This window comes from Ursus arctos, unplaced genomic scaffold, assembly GCF_023065955.2.
Source record: "Ursus arctos isolate Adak ecotype North America unplaced genomic scaffold, UrsArc2.0 scaffold_12, whole genome shotgun sequence".
NCBI classification, from domain to species: Eukaryota; Metazoa; Chordata; class Mammalia; order Carnivora; family Ursidae; genus Ursus; species Ursus arctos.
Window position 1 is genome coordinate 67,341,565 of NW_026622786.1, and position 15,203 is coordinate 67,356,767.

Genomic DNA, 15,203 nt, shown 5'->3' on the forward strand with positions numbered 1-15,203 from the left:
CCAGGACTGTCAGATATCCGGAAAGAAAAGTAGCCTCAAACGCCAGGCTTATTTCTCTGTGTGTCCTTCTTAGACTGAGTTTCAGACATAATTTTTTGCTATCTTGTTAGGTCTCTCATGCTTTCATTGTTTACCTTTTCAAGTTGATTCTTGCAGGAGGGTTATTTTTCAAACACCTAATCTCTCAGATTACCCTGCTGTGTACTATTTAAAGCCTTTGTGCGTCCTGTTCCTCCTGCTTAAAAAACTCTACCTCCCCAGTCCCTCAGTTTACAGCTGTTCATGCTGTAGATCAGATCCTAAAGAGCTCTTCCTCAGGCGTCTCTGATTCCCTGACCAGATTGGGTCTTGTTAATGCAGTTGCTTACAGCACTGCCTGCAGCGCCTTCGTTGCCCCTGTGCTTTGTAGATATAATTTGTGTGCTTATTTCCTTTAATGTTTATATTTTCAATGAAATATAAGGTTTTTGAGGAAAAGGACCATATCAGGTTTTTTTTGTTATTAGAAATTATAACCTATAGGAAATATTTCCTATTTCTTCATAGATTGGACATACTGGTATTGGGTTAAATGATTGAGACTTCCCTTGGATGATAATGGCAGACCTTAAAGAAAGAAAGAGATGATGCCTTTTTCATGCGTCCTGGAAGGGAGAAAGACACAGTTCATCTTTTATTCTTATTTTTATAAATGTATTATAAAATACTTCAGACGTATTAAAAATATAAGGAGTTATATAATATACCCCACTGTCCTCGCAGCTCTGCTTAAGAAATAAGACATAATTTATATTCATAAAGATATACAGAGAGCCCAGAAATAGACCCCCATAAATATAATCAACTGACTTTGACAAAGGAGCAAAGGCAATACAGTGGGACAAAGATAAAGTTTTTTCAAAAAATGGCGCTAGAACACTTAGGCATCCAAATGCGAAAAGATGAATCTAGATACAGACCGTACACCCTTCACAAAAATTAAGTCAAAATGGACCATAGACCTGTTAATGCAAAACCATAAAACTGTTAGAAGATAGCATAGGAAGAAACCTAGATGACCTTGAGTACAACGATGCCTTTTTAGATACAACAGCAAAGACATCATCCATAAAAGAAATAATTGGTAAGCTGGACTTCATTTAAATTAAAAACTTCTACTCTGTGAAAGACAATATCAAGAAAATTAGAAGATAAACCACAGATTTGGAGAAAATATTTATAAAATATTGATAAAGGACATTTATCCAAAATATACAAAGAACTTTTAAAACTCAATAATAAAATAAACAACATTATTTTTTAAAATGGACCAAAGACCTTAACAGACACTTCATTAAAGAAGATATAAAGATGGCTAATAAGCATATGAAAAAATGCTCCACACCATATGTCTCTGGGGAAATTCAAATTAAAACAAGATACCACCACACTCCTAGAACGGCTAAAATCCAAAACACTGACAGCACCAAATGTTGGTGAGGATACTGAGTAACAAGAACTCTTCTTATATATGGCTCTTGGGAATTCCTAGTGGAACAGCAATTTGGAGACAGGCTGGTGGTTTATTACAAAACTAAACATACTCTTAACATATAATCCAGCAACTACCCTTTTTGGGGTTTACCCAAAGGAGTTAAAAACTTATGTCCATGAAAAAACCTGCACAAGATTGTTTAGAGCTGCTTTATAACTACCAAAATTTGGAAGCAACCAAGTTGCCCATAGTAGGTATATGGATAAATAAAGTGTGGTACATCCAGACCTTGAATATTATCAGCACTTACAAGAAATGAGCTATCAAGCCACTAACAACATGAAGGGCACTTAAATGCATGTTACTGAGTAAAAGAAGCCAATGTGAAAAACCTGAATACTGTATGATTCTAATATGACATTCTGGAAGAGACAAAGCTATGGGAACAGTAAAAAGATCAGTGGTTGCTCGTAGGAGCAAATTGAAGTGGAGGAGAAAGATGAACAGGCAGAGCAGAGAGGAAAATCAGGGAAGTGAAAATACTATGAATGATACTATAATGATGGAATATGTCATTATGCATTTAATTGTCCAAACCCAGAGTGTATACATCACCAAGAGTGAACCCCAAGGTAAACTATGGACTTTGGGTGATTATGTGACTATGGGGTTCATCCTTGGTAAAAAAAATGTGCCATTCCCGTGAGTGCTGTTGATTGTGGGGAGGTTATGCATGTGTGGGGACAGGGATATATGGGAAGTCTCTGTATTTTCCTCTCAATTTTGTTGTAAACCTAAAACTGCTCTAAAAAGATAAAATTCAAAAAAAAGATAAAGTTAAAAAAAAAACAGAGAGATTGAAGGGACAATCTCTACTATTGATTAATAAAGCCTTAAGAGACATAGCAACCAAAAAATATACACAGTGTACTAAGATAGAAACATATATGTAGTGTACCCAGCAATTACCAGGACTTTTAGATACTTTTATGATAAAGTAGCTAATTTTTGTTTATTGTTAATTTGTTTAAGGAAATTTTTCTTTAAACTTTCAGATGATACAGCATTGTTTGAGTTGATTCAACTAGTTCCACCAGGTACTGTATTATATTTTGATAAGGTAATTGATGTGCAAACCCATGTCAAAGAATGCTTTTAAAAAATACATATTTTCCCCTTCTTCCCAAATTAAGAACAATGTTGAGTTTCTAGTATTGGTCCACTATGCACAAAACATCAATAGATGAAAATAATAAATACATAAAGATTCACATAAATAGTATTTGAAAATATTGTTCTAAAATGGAATAAATAGTAATAAATGAAAGTGGAAAATTATGTTATCATCCTGGCATATTTTGTGACATTCATAAAAATTGACTTTGAGTTTTTGTGATTTTTCTCAAACTATATTTTTTTGTTGATAAAGAAATCGTTTTTGTGTGTTGACTGTTAACTGAGAATGGGGGTAGAATAAAACCTTAACTGTTTAGTAAACGTTATAAATCTCTGGGGCAGGTAAAATTAAAATATGGACGATAGCTTGATTTTTTGTTATTTACTTCTGTGATTATAGGAGAAATCTATCTTAATCAAATAGTTATTCTACATGAAAAATGGAGAGCTATATGTTACTGAAAATTAGTAACCTAAAAGATTTTGAATATTACAGATATACCTAATTTGGGTAACCACAAATTCTAGAAAATATCTACATTTTTTTCCAACATGTAACCTAATGTCTTATAATGGCAATTAGAAAAAAATGGAAGATAGAAAAAATTTATGAAGATGATAATATTTTAGGTTTGTAAGTGTCATACCAACTTGATATGTTTACAAGCACTTTTTTTCTCTAGAAACACATAGGTACTGACAAAATTTACATGAATACCTCCCTTCTATAAAAGGGGGAAGGAGAATTAGTAATATGTACTACATTTCTGAATAAGGAATCCATTTGACATAACTTTCTTTTAATTTTCCTTTCATAGAAAAAAAAAAACAAACCCAAAAAACCCATGACCCTGAAGGAGAAATTTCAGTAAGGCACAGGCACTATATGTATTGTACTTGATTTTGTTTCTAAATAGACTATTTTGTTATAATTTGAATCATAGGATATCTTTCTTGTAGTGGGTGAAACACTGTCTACATATGATGAAAATACACGAGATTTCATGTTTCCGGGTCCAAACCAAATTTCTGGACACCATGATTCAAACCGCCAGGTTACCATGAGGAGGATTTCTGGCCTTCGAGTAAGTGCTTACTATTTTCTGAATCAATTTGTGATGTGGGATCATTGTCAAAAAGCACCACACAGGCCTTAATACCTGAAATGTGAAGAACTAATTCAAAGTTTAATTTGGTTCAAAACATGATTTTGTAATGAACTTATGATGTTATTTTAAACATACTGAAATCTGAACAAAACCCATGCATCTTTCATCCAGAATTAACAAGCATTAATTAGCCTTATATTCTTCAGATTTTTCTCCTCTCCTGCCTCCCACTTCCCCACCTTCCCTGTCTTTTCTCTTTTCTTTATTGTTCTCTCAAAAGAATGACCAATAAACATTTGAAAAGGTGCTCAAGTGCATTAGCATATAGGGAAATCCAAATGAAAAAAAGCTGATGATTTCATTTTTATAGCCATAAAGTTGGTAAAATTTCATAAAATCTGACCCTATTAGACGTATGAAACTTGGAAGCTCTTACATGCTGCTGTGCCATGTAAATTGGAACCACCACAATTTCAAATTATCTAGTAAAGGCAAAGATTCTCATTGCCTGTTGCCTTCTAGGTATGTTTCATGGAGATGTATTCTCTCTGGTGTACTAAGAGCCTTCCTAGGGATGTTCATTGATAGCATTGTTCATAATAGTGAAAAATCGAAATAATTTAAATGTTCATTAGTAGGAGTTTGGATAGGTTAATTGTTGTGTGTTCATGTCATATAAGTACACATTCATTACCTAGAAGTGAAAGCTGCGTTGTGACAGCCTACTCTTCCATCCTTTCCCCCAACTCCCTTCAACTTTTGTTGGGTGATTTAAAAATATATTTATCCCTGAAAATGTCTTCCACTTAGAGAAACTGAGAGAAGACCCTGCTAGTTCAAAGGAAAAAAGCAAAAGATGTCTAGGTTGAAATAATTTGGACAAACATTTTTTTACTACCTTTATAAAATGTTAAAGTAGTATGAGTAAGGAAAATGGGGTGATGTATGAGCCAGTTTGGTGAATTAAATACTTTTCCCTGTGGGTCTAGGTTTTTTATATGCTCTATTCTGGGAAATAGCAACTTCAGCTTGCTAGAAGTGTAAAAGTTGACTGACTAGCAAATCTATGAAAATATACTTCCTTTGGGATATTGTCAGGGTCCGTTAGCCATCTTCTATATTATAAAAACCTTCGAAGAGTGTTTCAGCAAATGTATGGAGACTTCAATGAAAAAAAATCTGATTTTAAAATTATGGTGTTTTGAAAGTAATTTAAAATGCTGTATTATACCAAATTGGCAGTATAAACATGAAAGTATGGACCATTAATAAGTATCTTCTTCATCTACTTTGGGTTACTTTTATATACATTCAGATGTTGGGTTTCTAAGGCCGAAAATACATATATATATAAAAAGTAAGACTTCTAGGAGTGGTGGTGTGAAGAGGTTGGCAATTCCTCTCTCCATAAAAAACAGGTATAAAACTGGACAAAATTGTCGCACAAAACAATTTCAGGACGCTGGAAACTGACTGACAATCAAGACAATTAAGATAGATTAAGCTCCGGGTGTTATAAGGACGTGTTGAATAACTCTATTATACGCCTGAAACTGATATAACACTGTATGATAACTAACTGGAATTTAAAAAAAAAAAGAAAGAGTGCATGTTTATGCTTAAATGATGGCTAAATCTTTAGATAAAAATGGCGGCAGCGTGTGGCCTTCTTGCCTGGGACAGCTTCCATACCCTGTGGGCCAGTGAGAATCATAGCTTCACCAGTTCTGGGGCTGGGCAGAAGAATTAGAAACTCTGCTACCAGAGGGGTCAGAATCAGTATTGGAGAGTGGGACTGTGACACTGTGATTTAAAGTAAGAAATATAGTGGTCTTTATCCTTTTAATGGCACAGAGCTCCTAAAATCCTTGGAATTTTCTAAGTGATGGGGAGCAATAAAGGTGTCTTTTGTTATGTTAATGAGGCGACTTTTGGAAAGCCCCTAAATAACCCTGAATGGGTTATCTGGTTGCCAGGGGGAACAACCCTGCTATTAGAGGGTTAGAACTTTTAGCCCCTTGACCTCTGGGGAGGATAGATGAGGCTGGAGAATGTATTAAAATACCAATGGCCAGTGATTTAATCAAACGTGTAATGAAACCTCCAATAAAAACCCAAAGGGCCTGGGTTTAGAGAGCTCTTAGGTTGGTGGACTCATGAAGGCAGCTCCTGGGAGAGTGGTGTCCCTGGGGAGAGCATTGCTCTATGTCCCTTCCCACATACTTTGCTCCATGAATCTCTTCCATCTGAATGTTCATCTATATTCCTTCATTGTATTCTTTTATAATAAATCGGTAAACAGTAAACTATTTTACTGAGTTGTGTGAGCCTCTCTAGCCAATTAATTGAACCAGGGGAGGAGGTCATAGGGACCTCCAAATTATACCCAATTGGTCAGAATCACAGGTAACAACCCAGACTTGTGATTGCATCTGAAGTGGGCTTGGCAGTCTTGTAGGACTGATCCCTTAACCTGTGGGATCTGATGCTGTTGCCAGGTAGATAAAGTCAGAACTGGGTTAAATTATAGGACCTCTGCCTGGTGTTTGGTGGTGTTGGAAAACCCACACAATGGAATTGGTGTCAGAATCATAAGGACAGGTAGCGTATCTTCACCAACGAAATGTGGTGGATTCAGATGCAAGTGGATGAAGAAACCCACAGCTTTGATAGGCCAACGGTATTCCAATCAGAGTGAGCTGCCCATCTTCCAGAAAGTTCACAGAAGTAAGGGAGCAATACGAGGGCTGAGTTAAGCTCTCCAGCCATTCCTGGCTGACTCTGAAACAACGCACATGCAATGAGAGACCGTGAGAATGCACAAAAAGTGAAACTGAGTAGAAACTGCAGACTGGACTATCTTTGAATGCATTCCCCAAGCACTACAGATAATCAACAAAGAGTGGAACCCTGAGAGGTTCATTGGATGACCACCAAGCTATGTATACAGAGGTGAGACTCCTAGAAAGCATGGAAGAATCAAAAGATATGGCACGTATAAACTGAACAGCAAAATGGCAGATATAAATCCAATCATATCAATTATTGCATTTCAATGTGAATGGATAAAACACTCCCATCAGCACTTTGTTGTCCTGGCAGATGACTGTGCACCCTTCCACAGAATTCTTGTGACATCTGTCTGAGTCTTAGGCTGTTCTCCTGAACCCGTTGCTGTGGCAAGGATTCTGTCACATGTGCGATTAAATCCTGGAGTGCTCACAGACTACCTGACTGAACTTGAGCAAAGCACTATCAGATGAAGCTATCCTAGGGCTGCTGGCTGGACTCATGAAACCTTGTAAATGGTTACAGCAGTACCTGGCACGGAGAGCACTCAGTAGATGTGAGTGATATGATGATGGCTGTGGAGATGATGACAGTGCTGATGATAATATCCCCTTTAGAGTGTGAACTCCATAGAAACAGAATCTGTGGCTTTCTCATCTTTGAATTGAACTCTTACCACAGTACTTTGCATGGAGAAGGTTCTTAAATGCCACTTGATTGAATTGAATGAATGAATTACATCTTATAGACTTCATAGAGGAACTGACATTTGAGATGGAGTGATGATTAATTTTATGCGTCAACTTGGTTAGGTTATGGTGCCCAGTTATTTGGCCAAACGCTAGTCTAGATGTTACTGTGAAGTATTTTGTAGATGTAATTAATATTTACAAACAGTTGACTTTAAGTATAGGAGATTACCATTGACAATGTAGCTGGATCTCATCCAGTTAGTTGAAGGCCTGAAGAGCAAAAACTGAGGTTTCCCAAACAATAAGGAATTCTGCCTCAGGACTGTTGTGTAGAAATACTTCCTGAGTTTCCAGTGTGCTGGTTGCTTACAAATTTCACACTCAAGACTGCAATATCAACTTTTGTTTGAGTTGCCAGCTTGTGGATTGCCCTATGGATTTTGGGCTTGCCACTCTCACAATTGCATGAACCAATTCCTTAAAATAAATCTCTCTCTCTTTATATATATATATATATTAGTTATATATATGTTCTGTTTTCCTGGAGAACCCCAACTGATACATTTTGGTTTTGAAATCTCAGTGAAAGTAACACCTAAAACACTGAGTATTTACTATGTGACTAGTGATATGTGGGGAAGGATAAAGTGAAAAGTTTCAGTCCAGGCTACAGATGATCTGATACTTCTCTTTTCCAAAGGCAGAGCTAATTCTCCAGACTATACTTAGTGACTCTAACAGATAAAACGTTGTGAAGTGACAGTATCAGACTGGAGACCAGATCATTAAATGCACTGTGGCTCCCTCCTTGTTCTCACTCTTGTATCAGTCACTTTGGGCTAAGCCAACTGCCATGTGTGAAGACATTCAAGCACCTCTATAGAGAGGGCAGAAGCTGGAAAGTCCTTGCTAGAATGTGAAAGCTTGAAAGGTCTTGAAGAAACTCAGATGTGTGTTTGCAGGAAAATAAGGCAAATGTTATCGGAAATTAGGGATAAACGGGTTCCTTGTTATGTAATGGCAGGAAGTTTCGCCACACAGTCACCTGCAGTAGTAATATGGGAAGGAGAGAAATAGCTAATGCAATGAATGGTGTGTCTAAGACTGTCAGATAGAGAGATAGAGGGTCGGCTTGATTTTCTCTTGCTGCCTTACGGCAAAATATGAGAGGAGAGAGATAAGCAAAAGAAAAGGCTGTTTAGCAAAGAGGATTTGGAACTTACTGTTTCTGAAGATCCCCAGCCTTTCCTAATGGCAAATAATGCTAAAATTAAGGAAGGATTTCTGAGCAAAAGTCATTCCAGGCACTTTTGGGAAATTGTGGTCCGATGGTGAAACCAAAGGTATAACTATAAAATCCTTCATTAAAATCTCAGAAAGATCCAAGATGTTGTCTTAGAAAATTATTTAGTCAAACATCGGTTTTTCGAGATGCTTAAGGGCAGTCTCAGCAGAAGCGGCACGTAGAGAGGATGTAGCTATGTCTAATGGCGTGCACTTAGTAAGATTCATGTAAGAACCGATATGTTTTTTTTAAGAGCATTATATTAGTAGAAACACCAGCTTGGTCTGAGATGCAGAGACCTCACAAAATGAAAAGGCCTTTGGACCCCCAAAATTCTGTTGACACGACTCATGCTCAGAACACTGTGCAGCCCCAAACATGGTCTACTTCTCCTTGGAAAGGAATGACAATTCAAAGGTTGGAAACAAGAGCCCAGAGGAGCCCAGAGGATAGTTATTTCTAGGCAGGAACAGGACTAAACTTCTAATCAAGGAACTTCTAACATTTTCCTGGCTGCATTTTAGAATTTCTATGGCCCAGTGATCCCTGTTTGACTCTTGTTTTCTCCCTTTCTGAACAAGAATATCTAGAGTGATTATCCTTCAGCTGCTGCGTGTGTGTGCTTTGGGTACGTGTGGGGCAGATAACTTGTCTCTGGTTCATAAGTCGTCTACGCTGAGGAACTGTATTCTAGGAGCTGTCCTTAAAAAACCGTATCTGAGGAGGTTGAATAAGGATTTGACTTCGATGCCAGCATCCTGGATTTCAGGCTGAAGTCGTAAAAGGATGAGACTTCTTTTCTTTTTTTTTTCTCTTCGTTGTAGAACATGAGTTCAGTTTACACATGAAAGGAATGTAAGTAGCTTGTGGTCAGAGGGTGGACTGTGGTGGTTTTAAAATAAGTCCGTAGGGGCGCCTGGGTGGCACAGCGGTTGGGCGTCTGCCTTCGGCTCAGGGCGTGATCCCGGCGTTCTGGGATTGAGCCCCACATCAGGCTCCTCCACTATGAGCCTGCTTCTTCCTCTCCCACTCCCCCTGCTTGTGTTCCCTCTCTCGCTGGCTGTCTCTATCTCTGTCGAATAAATAAATAAAATCTTAAAAAAAAAAAAATAAGTCCGCAAAGTTTTGGTATTCCTCTGCTGAAAACGAAGTCTAACTCCTTTGTCCTTGAGTGTGGGCTATACTTCGGGACTCTAATAAATAGGGTGTGATGGATGTGACAGTGTTAGGTTTAGGAGACTAGGTAATAAAAGTGATTATGGCTTCCTCCTTGCTTTGCTTTGGGAGAACTAGCTGCCCTGGCGTGAGGACACTCAAGCAGTCTTATGGGGAGGTTTATGGGATGAGGAGCTGAGTCCTCTTGCTAAAAGCTAGAAAAGAACCGAGGCCTCCAGCCAACAGCTATGTGAACAAGCCTCCTTAGGAGGCAGATCCTCCTGCCCCAGGCAAACCTGCAGATGACAGCAGCCCAGACAACACCTTGACTGCGATCTCCTGAGAGATTTCCAGCCAGAACCACCCAGTTCAGCCTCTGCCGGATTCCTGACCCACAGAAACTATGTGAGATACTAAGTGTTTAGTCTTGTTTTCAATTGCTAAGTCATATCCTGTGAGGCAATAGATAAGTAACAAATAGGCATAATGGACTTCATTAATAAAAGTTATATTTGCAGAAAAACAATCATTGAGTTAATTCTTAGGCAACTCATATTTACCTTTCCCGTAATATGACATTTGAAACTCTCAAGTTAGTATGTCAAAGGCTGGGTTTGCAAAGGACAGATATCTGACTTCTGCTATACGAGAATGAAGTCGCCCTGGGCATACACAATGTCTTTTAATGCTTCGGTGAATGTACAGTTTGTGTGCTTCCACATGCCCTGGCAGGTGCTTCGTGACTGTTCCTTTGAATTTGACCATTGTCTCCACTTATTTTAAAATAGTGTTCAAGCTGTTGTTTGAAATGTTGTGAGAAATAGAAGCCAGGCTCCTTCATAGAGCTGAGTGTAACCTATACATTATGGGAAAAAGTGTTGGAGGAATTGGTAGAGACTTCTCTCTCTTCTGTTTTCAAGAACTGCATACCTAGAAGCTGTAATTTTTTTTTTTAACATGAGGAGACTATCCAGAGCATTTATGTAGTTAAGTGTGTCTTAATTTGTAAAAGTAAAAAGAACTTAAATCCATTAAGTATTTTTATATATTTATGACTTTAATATTATAGCATTGTTTAAAAATCTTAGAATCATTTAACAGGAGAATACTTGAAAATGAAAAAATATATTAATTTTTCCATAAAGGTAATATATTCACTTGTAAGGGAATCATCAGCAATGAAACTGTTCTTGCTAACATTTAGCCTCACTGTGTTGTCTTATCTTTAACAAGAAGGTCAAACTAACAAATGAAGCAGCAAAATCTTGACAAGTGTTTGTTACTTCAGGTCATAGTTTTATCACTAATAATTATATTTTTTAAAAAATTGAAATATCTAATAATACCTTTTTCCCCTTCAGGGAATTGCTCCAAAGCTGGAATTTTCTACAACCTCAGTGATTACTGAATGTCTGATAAGTTCAAGGAAGTGCCGCACTCAGGTTGAAATCATTTATTTAAAGTATTTAATGGTTTAACTTATTTGTTCGTATTTGTGGGCATTGGGCAAGAATTATTCTTTTATTTTGGCTGCAACTCTTTTCACTTTTTTGGGTCAATCTTGAAACAAAACAAGTATCAGAGGTATTTTGCAGTTTGGTTGCATCTTAAACATGAGAGTGAAAAGTCTGGTACACATGATAGATGGCGCCATGTTGTTATTGTTATTATTTTGTAACTCCGTGGGCCTTTTTTTTTTTTTTTTTTAATGCAAAGAAATCAGCCTGCCAGAAAGATGTTGAGATCAAGAAGTCCCACAGAGAACTAGATCTGAAGCTTCTGTAAATCTTATAGAAGTTACAGGTGACTGCAGAAAGTTCAAGGGATACCTCTTAGCAAATGTGATCAGAGGTTCTCATGCAGGGATATTGGTGTTTCTTGAGTGTCTCTAATTCCTTATATGACTCTTGCTCAGTTTAGTGGCCATACTAATACTATCAGACCAAGGGAAGCTTGGACACTCCAACCTAAGTACCTTCTATATTTGTAAAAACCGCCTTTAGTAAACTGAGATATCTGGACCTAATATTTCATTCTTGTCTAACTTTTTACTCAGTCACCAGGATCATCTTACTGCCTTGTCCACAGGTTATCTAATAATGTCTAGGCATCACTCATATGCAGTTGCATTCTGATTAGGTAACAATGACCAGCCTGTGATGAAGAGCCAGTAACATATAAAGCCCAGAGGACCCAGACAAGGCAGGACTGGACCTATGATGGAAAGAGTGGAGTATTAATTTACTGCATTCTCAGTTTCAGAGTAAATTTGCTGAGGATGGTAACTGTAACATAAGCTAAGAAAGGTAAAGCGTGGTTATATAAATTTATCAAGGGGATCATTCTTATTTGTTTAGCAAGATACATAGTGTGCCAGTTTGGGTATAGTTAATTATCTTTGAAATGCAGGCTGAAATGCAGCTATTAGAGATCTAACGAACTATGCTTGCCAAATGCAAAGATGTTACTGACTTGTTTTGAGTTATGTACTGTGTATATTTGTAAATTGTTAACAGTAGTTTACCTGGACTCAGACAAAATTTTTCTCTCCTCATTGGGATCTGCCCTTCTGGTGGGTGGCTAGAAAAGTGTTTTTTTGTATGAACTATGGCATATGCACAGAAAAGTACATTCTAAGTGTACAGCTTGGTGGAAAGTCTTTGTAAATGTAAAATTGTCCCCTCATCAGTAGTCTCATTGGGCTTAGGAACTAACGTTTTCCTCCATAAACTTCTGGGGAGACTCATTTCTTTTTTTAACTTGCTATTTCAGTGTTTGTCATTTGTTCTTTATTGAACAGATGTAAGAAAATAGGATAGGTTTTGGCGTCAGGCAGCGTTTAAGAAAATATGCCTCAGAATCAGACAGATCTGGGTTCAAGTTACTCACAAGGCTGCTTTAAAGATTAAATTAGAGAATAGGCAATGTGTCTGGCACATAACATACAATTAGTGAATTTGATGGCTGTTACTAAGGTTTTTTATTTTTTTATTTTTAAAGATAATTAGGAGAGAAGACAATAGTTAAAATACAAGCTAGAAAACATTATCTGGTAGGCATAACAGAGTATACACTTACACATTAAAATTTTAAATGTTAACAGCCAGAATTTTAATCTTACTTGACCTTATTTAAGAATGTGATAAATCTGCTTTTTAAAGAGTGAGTATTAGTTACAATTAAAATTTTAATGGCTACAAAGCCGCATTTTCAGGTTCAAACATAAGAATAAGACAAGCCATTTTGGTTTTTAAAAGAATGAGTGAAAGAAACAATAAAATTATTTAAGTTTACAAATACTTATAATGATCTTTATTCCTTTTGGCATATTATTTCCAAATTGATGTTTTGTCACCAGTTTTAATGGATTGAAAAAATTAAGTATATTGTGATTTCCTGAAATAAAACTAGTTTTCTACTTATTCTTTTTACCTATTGAAGGTAGAATTGATTATTAATTAGTTAAATATCAATAGCAGTTTTATTAATTTGTGTGCTAGATCAGGTAGTTTTTGCTGTGTAAAAAGCAACACTAACTTAGTGGCTTAAAACAACGTTTTTCACAGTTCTGTGGATTGGTTGGGTGAACTGGCAAGGCCAGAGCTGAATGAACTAGGATGACTTCATTCATTTCTGGTAGTTGGCTGAGTTTTTGGTCTGGGAGGGACTTTATATTTCTGAGAATTTGCTTGATTTTAGCTGGGGTGGTGGCCACAAGACTTTCAGCATCTAGTAGGCTAATTTTGGCTCACTCACATGGAGGCAGGAAGGTTTTCAAATAGGAGTAAGAGACAATAGCACTTTTGAAGTCTCTTTGTGTCCCAAGCTATTATCCTGTTGGCCAGAGAGAGCCATCGTGTTCACAGCATATAGCAGCCACTATTTGAAGTTTTCCTGGGCAGTAATGGGCTACATTGAGGATCGGGCAGAGTTAGACAGTGTGTATCTGCACTACGTCTGCCCCAGCTTATAACTTCCTCTAGTAGTAGTCAACATTCGAAAACCTGTAATGACGGAAGAAGATGGGGTTAGCTAGTTTAGGTTTGGTACAACCAGAGTTAGGTAAGGAGGAACTTTACAGCATAGCTGAAATGGATGATGTTGGGTTCTTCTGGGTCTGGAAGTAAGAGATATTAAAAATGTATGAAGGTCTGGGGGAAAAGAGGCCCAGGGACTGAGGAGGTGAGGAGGGCAGGTCGCAGATTCAGTGACAACAAAAGAAGTAAAATGAGGAAAAGTCGTTTTGGTCATCAAGGGATTTTCAGAGTTTGAGATGCAATGGATCTGCATAATGATGAAATCTAAGATGATGTGGAAGAAGGTAATTAAAGCCGAGAAATAGAAGTCTGAGTCCAAGGTCTTGGAAAGAGTCACTGCTTGAACGTTTATTACACCTCGAAGGTCCTTACATGTGCTCGCGCTCCTGCCTCTGTGCATCGTGTGATGTCATAGAGAGAGACGAAGTGTGACAAGGTAGAGAAACTCTGAATTATTGCTTGAAGTCATTGAGCAAGGTGGGAGGAGGACTGGGAGCCTATCAGCAGCTGTAGAGGAGAGATGAGGAAATAATCTGATGCTGCAGGTTTGTATGAAACTCATGGACTTATTTTCCAATTAGGAAAATACATATTTTTCCTGTTTACCTACTTTTTAAAAATATTTAACTCTTTTCCCTTCTATACCACATTGATGTTTTAATATTTACTTAGAATAGATACCCTTAGCAAGTAGTGAAGGAGGGATTGAGAAAGTAGAGAAGGAGCTAGGGTTGATAGGTTTTTAAAATGATTAAAGTTAGGAAGACAAATTCTCTCAACTGTCCATTTTCTCTAATATTAGAAATCTTATAATTCTAGATAATGAGTCAAGAGGTCTTATATTATTTACTTGTAATCCAAATTTTAAGGCACTCATAAGGCAGAGACTAAATAAAATGTTATCCTTCCATCCCTCTCGCTCTTCCCTCCCCCCCATTCGCACACACACTCTCTCTAAAACAAAACAAAAACCCTCTTAAATTATATAGCCAATTACTTGGATACTTAATTACAAATGATAAACCAACGTTTACATTAATTTTTTAGTACACTGAAAACTAATTTTTCTGACTTTGTTTCCTAGATTTTTCAAATGATTAAATACTGGGCTTTTATTTTCATAAGTACTTGTTAGACTTAAGAATACCATATACTGGGGCGCCTGGGTGGCACAGCGGTTAAGCGCCTGCCTTCGGCTCAGGGCGTGATCCCGGCATTATGGGATCGAGCCCCACATCAGGCTCCTCCACTGGGAGCCTGCTTCTTCCTCTCCCACTTCCCCTGCTTGTGTTCCCTCTCTCGCTGGCTATCTCTGTCAAATAAATAAATAAAATCTTAAAAAAAAAAAAAAAGAATACCATATACTTTATTACCTACTAGACAAAGAGTTAGCTAGCATAGATAGGAAAGACCAGTTGGCTTTGATAGATTATATGTGCCTTATATTAATTTTTAAAGCTTTCTTCTACCTGTAATTTATAGATA

The 15,203-nt window shown here is 37.2% G+C and overlaps 1 protein-coding gene across 4 annotated transcripts in view; it reads left to right on the plus strand.

The window, feature by feature from the left end:
* The window catches only part of SPATA6 (spermatogenesis associated 6), a 151,880-nt gene that overhangs the window by 46,310 nt on the left and 90,367 nt on the right, over positions 1–15,203 (plus strand). For all 4 annotated transcript variants that reach the window (XM_026498145.4, XM_026498146.4, XM_026498147.4 and 1 more), the window contains exons 4-6: positions 2,530–2,571; positions 3,611–3,735; positions 11,043–11,123. In XM_026498145.4, the coding sequence (XP_026353930.1) occupies positions 2,530–2,571; positions 3,611–3,735; positions 11,043–11,123 (248 nt within the window). The remainder of the gene's footprint in view (positions 1–2,529; positions 2,572–3,610; positions 3,736–11,042; positions 11,124–15,203) is intronic.